Source organism: Mandrillus leucophaeus, unplaced genomic scaffold (assembly GCF_000951045.1).
Source record: "Mandrillus leucophaeus isolate KB7577 unplaced genomic scaffold, Mleu.le_1.0 Scaffold22, whole genome shotgun sequence".
Taxonomy (NCBI): domain Eukaryota; kingdom Metazoa; phylum Chordata; class Mammalia; order Primates; family Cercopithecidae; genus Mandrillus; species Mandrillus leucophaeus.
Genome location: NW_012102254.1, coordinates 1,258,443 through 1,264,706, shown reverse-complemented (window position 1 = coordinate 1,264,706; position 6,264 = coordinate 1,258,443). Strand labels below are relative to the sequence as shown.

The window sequence follows — 6,264 nt, the reverse complement described above, 5'->3', positions numbered from 1 at the left end:
GGGGTTTCACCGTGGTCTCGATCTCCTGACCTTGTGATCCGCCCGCCTCGGCCTCCCAAAGTGCTGGGATTACAGGCGTGAGCCACCGCGCCCGGCTTTTTTTTTTTTTTGAGATGAGTCTCTCTCTATCGCCAGGCTGGAGTGCAGTGTGGTGCCATCTCAGCCCGCTGCAACCTCCACCTCCCGCGTTCAAGCAATTCTCCTGCCTTAACCTCCCAAGTAGCTGGGACTACAGGTGCGTACCATCTCAACTTACTGCAACCTCCACCTCCTGGGTTCAAGTGATTCTTCTGCCTCAGCCTTCCAAATAGCTGGAACTACAGGCACCCGCCACCACGCCCAGCTAATTTTTGTATTTTTAGTAGAGATGGGTTTTCACCATGTTGGCCAGGATGGACTCAATCTCTTGACCTCGTGATCCGCCTGCCTCAGCCTTCCAAAGTGCTGGGATTACAGGCGTGAGCTATTGCTCCTGGCTAGTTCAAGTTTTTAAGGAATTAAGCTCAGGCTTCTGCATTGCCACACACACCCCTGCTTTTTCATAGGCCTGCTGCTTGACAAAGCTACGGACCCAGTAAAGATTAATCAGGTATAATTGAGTCTGTCCGGGGTTTAACAAACAGCATCATGACCAAGATGAGCATAGCCCAAGGCTATGTGACTGCCCAGAGACTCAGCTTGGGGTTCTGAGGCACATGGCCAGTAGTAGCAGGTCACTAGCCAGGCTGTCATCCTGGGCCTGGGAAGGACAGAAGGTGGTTTTCCCTACCCAGCATACACAGCTGCCAGGGAGCCTGTCTGACCTCTTGGCCGGACAGAGGACTACCTGCTCAAGAAGCAGTCCCTAGCTGTGTCCATGGAAGGTGTACTTCCACCCTGTTTGAGACTTGTGCCTCTCTGGATTCTGGTTTGTAAATCTCCTTGGGAGGCAGCAGAAAGAGGGTTGTATGTGTTTCCATGGGAGCACACACAATTTGCATGACCACTGCAGAGGCCATGGCTACAAAGTCCCAGGCTCTCCCTGGCAGGGTTAGCCCCTATTCTTGGCACTGGTGAGGGTGCCAATGGCGCACAGCCAGCCGAAAATTTTGGTGGCCCTGGCTCCAGGCAAAGGCCGTCGTTACCAAGAGCCAGCAGCCCTCCATCTTCCCACTCAACACATAGGTCCCTGTGTGCCTTCCTTGGAAAAGAATGTACATGCATGTGACATCCAGCTGCAGCCACTGTTGCAGGGTGGGCTGCAGCTCTGCAGGGGGCAGTGGTCCTGTCTTCAGCACCTCTAGTCTGGAGTACAGGTCGCAGTCCCAGGGGCCAGAGGAAGTACTGTTGTGCCTGGAGAACCTTGACCTTCACTGCTGAGTGGGAACAGAGGGGCTGGTGAGGAGATGGGCCTCTAGGAGTCCTCCCTAAACCCCCAAGAGTGTTTAATCCACCAGTCCCCTCCACCTGGTCTTGTCTGATGCTCTGCCCTTAGAATCAGGCTCTTAGGATGCCACCTTCCTCAGCAGAATTTTTGGCTTCGTTTTGTTGTTTTAGCAATGTCCTATGCTTGTAAAGGAATTTTTTCTTTTCGTTCTAACCAGGCATAGCATTTGGGTATTCCCTCTTACATTGCCTCAGCACCGAGCCAGGAGCTGCATTGGAGGCACTTGGAAGAGGTGTGTAAAGCTACAGGCCCAGGACTCATCAAAGTCACTGGTGCAGAGAGTGCCCAGGACCTCCTTGGAGGAGCCTGCATCCTGCAACTTGCAGTCCCTGCAGCTGGCACGCAGTGCTGGGAAGAGGGGCAGGGCGAGGCACCTATGGTTGTGGTTGGGGTGGAGTGAGGAGGGAGTGGAGGGGGCTGATCCCTCCCACTTTTCCCTCTTTTTTACCCTTTTTGAGAGGGATGCCTGCTGTAGGTGACATTGAGTACAGTTTACCTGATCCCCTGGGGAATCATTTGAAAGGGGTGGGGCAGAGCAAGGTGGAGACCAGCCATGTGTAGACTCACATGGGCAGTCCAGGCGGGAGCTGTTGTTGGCCACGGCAGTGATGCAGAGATCATGGCCCAAGGGGAAGCGTCCACAGCGCAGGATGGCTGGCCAGGGGTAGCAGTAGCAGGCCATGATGGGCTCGCAGCTGACCTGCATGGCCTCGCACAGGCTGTGGGAGGGGTAGATGACCCTTTAGGGGAAAGGGTTGGGGGCTGCACTGCCACAGGCTGGGCACCCAGATCATCTGGAACCTCTCCATGTTCCTACCCCTGTCTAGTGGCCTGGAATTCTCTGGTTGCTGGGCAACGACACTGGTTGCCTAGCAACAGCCCTGCAGCCTGGCTTTCCCACTTTCCCCACATCTCAGTCCTCAGCTCTGCCTCTTCACTCCCAGTGCTTCTGTCTTATCTCCTCCGCCTCCTCCCACTCAAGTGTCTTGCCAGCTTTCCAGTGCACCTCGCCCTCCAGTTCTGTGGCCATCCAGTGTCTGCGAGAGGCAGCCTGCACCTTGGGCCTTTACTCTCCATCTTAAAGTGAGGAAGCAGGGCCCTCCCTCTTGTCCTGAAAGGCCTTCAGGGCACCGCAGCCAGGGCTGGGGTTGGCAAACAGTACAAGGGCTTGATCCTGAGTTCTGCTGACATGGCCACCCAGAGGCTCTGGGAGGGAACTGTTGTTCACAGGATAGGTTAGGCTGGGGAAGAGGAAACAGCCTTGGGATCTCTGGACTCTCTGGGAGAAAAGGCCACCAAAAGGGCCTCTGCTCCATCTCTTGCCAGGGTCTGTTTGGACAGACAGAGCTTCCACACCTCAATGGAGAGGAGGTCCCAGCCCATCTGCCCCCAACCCCCAGCCTGAAGTGACTTGTCCACCTGCCCTGTCTTGACATTCAAGAGCCCTTGACCACCATTGGTGGTCTCCTGCCTAAGGGTACCTGGTTCCGCTGTCTGGAACACTCTAATAAAACGATCCGTTATCCTCCCTGTCCCTGTCAGTGCCCAGCCCTGATAGGTGCTCAGCAAGGATTACTGAAGACCTGAGCCACCAGAGCAGGGCCCTGAGGGAGCCCTCCAGGGTCATGCACCTGGAAGCCCCTGTCCTACCTGTCAAGGCATACAGGGGCAAAGAGCAGAGGAAGAGGCAGGCATCGGTGTGGCACTCCCGGGCAAGCAGGGGCAGCCAGCTGACCAACTGCTGGATGGCCTCAGCTGCTGTGTCGTGGTCCAGCAAGTTGAGCAGCAGCATCTGTGTAGCCAATATCGTGGCATAGGGCTATGGCTTGGGGAATGGGCATGCACCTCATGCAGCCCCAGGGAGCCCCTGACCCTGCCTTCACCCCACAGCATCACCAGCGTCACCAGCAGCCACAGCCCTCGCTTCATCACTGCCTTCTGTGCCTTGGTCTTAATGAACTGAGGTTGAGGGTTTTATAGGGCTATTCCTGCACCCCAGGAGCCAACAGAGGAGATCCTGCAGGGGTCTGTACAGCTCCGAGGTGCCTGGACCCACCTGGTGAGGCCCCAACATGCTGACTGGGCTGTTTGTTTTTGATTAGCACACAGCCGGGGACTGTAGAGGCTGGAGGCATCTCCACTGGGCTTGCGGATTACTGGCACCTAATAAACTGAAGAAACCTGGGCCTGTGTTTTCTTTTTCTGGCTTCCTTTTTCTTTCTTTTAAAATTTTGAGTTAAGCAATCAGGAGGTGACTCTGTTGATTTGCAATTTGATCTAACCCATTGTTCCACAGGGCTGTCTCCCCTTGGATCACACCCTTTCTGGGTTTGCTGGGGTAACAGGATCATGCAGGCCACTAGTGGGGGCCTTTGTCCTATCCTCAATGTTATCACATCAGGGTCACCTGCTCCTAGTAGCTGAATCTGGTCATGAGCATGGTTTCTGGAACACAGCATGCTGGGTGGCCCGTGGCAAGGCACTTATTTCTCTGTGCTTGGGTTTCCTCTTAGATAGGACGGTTGAATTAATGGGGCCTGGCCTTCTAGGGTAAGTATAAGGATTGAGGAGTTGATATGTATGAAGTACTTAGGACAGTGCCTTGGGCAGAGTTTGTGCTACCTAAGTATTTTCTGTTGTAATTACTATTAAAAACCACTCCAGGCCAGGTGTGGCTCATGCTTATAATCCCAGCATTTTTGAGCCTGAGGTGGAAGGATCGCTTGAGCCCAGGACATTGAGACCAGCCTGGGCAACATAGGGAGACTCCATCTCTACAAAAAATAATAAAATAAAATTTTAAAAGCTCCAACCCTGATGCTGAGCGGCCATTTTCCTTCCTCTTAGCAATGGCTGGAACTTTGTGCTGGAAGTGTAACTGAGAGAAGCGGCAGGCCACTCCGCAGGTAGCAGTGCCGCCCTTCCTCCAATCAGCTCCTCTGTGTGCTTCTTGTCCCCCAGTGAAGTCCTCTCTCCCAGCAACAAGGGAAGGAAGTAGGGCCCATGCTCCCACTCTGGAAGTGTCTGGGGCTACCAGAATGTGGGCTCCCTAGATGTGAGGCTCAGGTTCTAGCTCCACCAAGCCACCTACCAGCTATGCCTGGTGTGCAGGCAGCCAGCCACTGAAGCCAAGCCCCAGACCTGACTAATCTTTACTCAGGGGTGTAGAAGCATAGAGTAGACACTCAGTGAACATTTGTACCAGGGAAGGAATTGAGGAAGCAAAGGATACCCTGGGATATCTTTTCAGAGAGCAGTATCTGCCCCAAACCTGAGTAACCCTCAGTGATCTTCCAGCATTGGGCAACTCGACCCTGGTCAGATGGCCAGCACCCATCTACGCAGGAAATTGGAGGGGAAGGCCCTTGGACTGGCCTAAAGCATTGGACATCTTGTGCTTTTTTTATTTGAATAATGCTGAAAAGTTAAAATGAAAGCAAGAAGCAGCCACCATATCCCCATTTTAAACATTTATACCCAGTAAGAAGTAGCAATCAACCCTCTGCCCTTCAGGACCACCCTCTAGCCTTCAGGACCACCCTCTAGCCTTCAGTCCCAACCCAAAGATGGGTCAGCCCATATCCAGGTTAGCTCTGGCTCACCTCCCAGGGCTCTCCTGGAAAATGTGTGCTCTCATCATCAAGAGAGGTCCCACATTTCCAACGCCAGTCAGCCTTTGCAGGACAACTCAATCTTGACAAGTCAGAATCAAGGGGTCTGTAAAGTCCTCCATCCTCCAGACTTGGTGGCCATTGAGGGACATGCAGTACCCCAGGAACCCTGCAGGGAGGAAGGTACTGGGTGCACCGGCACCCTGGCTCAGTCCTTGGCCTCACCCACCTCCTCTTCTGGCAGAAATCCCCGGCTTCCTGACTGATGACGAGTGTCGGCTCATCATCCATCTGGCGCAGATGAAGGGGTTACAGCGCAGCCAGATCCTGCCCACTGAAGAGTATGAAGAGGCAATGAGCACTATGCAGGTCAGCCAGCTGGACCTCTTCCAGCTGCTGGACCAGAACCGTGATGGGCACCTGCAGCTCCGCGAGGTTGGAATCCTGGGACCTGAGTAGGCTCAGGGTGGGAGTGCCCAGAATCACCTTTCTGGTGGCCAGGTCACTTGTCCAGCCCAGCCCTGGTCCCAAGAGTCAGACACCACCCAGACCTGGTCCCAAGAGTCAAATACCACCCAGACCTGCCTGGGCATACCCAGACCTGGGGGGTCCCCTTTCCCTCTAGAGAGCCCCTGGCTATGCTGGGAACCTCAGAAGGTGGCAGGAGAATCCACCTGAGGTTGATGGCATTTATTACCATAGTTTTCAAGGGATGGACCTTCTGTAGCCTGCATTCCTTACTGTCATGGCTGGGGGCCCCACAGAACTCATGGTGGATGGGGTGGCAGCTTTGAGGTGGCCAGCAGCCTGCCTCTCTCTCTGCATACCTCTCACACACTCTACAGCCAGGCTGGAGGGCCAAGCTTCTGAGAGAAGTCTAGCAGAGTGGTGGTGGGGGCACTGCCCACACAGAACACCCCACTGAGCCTGGTCTTCCTGAGGGGCCTGGTGGTCATGCCCTAACCAGGTCTCTCCCTGGTGCCTGTTCTCCCTTCACACCCAGGACTTGGCTTTCCCCATCTCACCTGGAGCATCTGAGTGGGACACAGGCCTGTCCTTCACTCTGCTTCCACCCAACAGTTCTCTCCATGAAGGCCACAGGCCCTTAGTCCGGGCCCTATACCTCTTGACCCCCAGCCCCCAGCCTTCTCCTCAGATGCTCTGTACCTTTCTTTCTTTTTTTTTTTTTTTTTTTGAGACAGAGTCTCGCTCTGTCGCCCAGGCTGG

At 54.5% G+C, this 6,264-nt stretch overlaps 1 protein-coding gene across 1 annotated transcript in view; it reads left to right on the top strand.

Annotated features, from left to right (window-relative positions):
- The window catches only part of P4HTM (prolyl 4-hydroxylase, transmembrane (endoplasmic reticulum)), a 24,271-nt gene that overhangs the window by 12,894 nt on the left and 5,113 nt on the right, over nt 1-6,264 (top strand). The window contains exon 5 of the mRNA XM_011981137.1: nt 5,282-5,472. Coding sequence (XP_011836527.1) covers nt 5,282-5,472 — 191 coding nt within the window. The remainder of the gene's footprint in view (nt 1-5,281; nt 5,473-6,264) is intronic.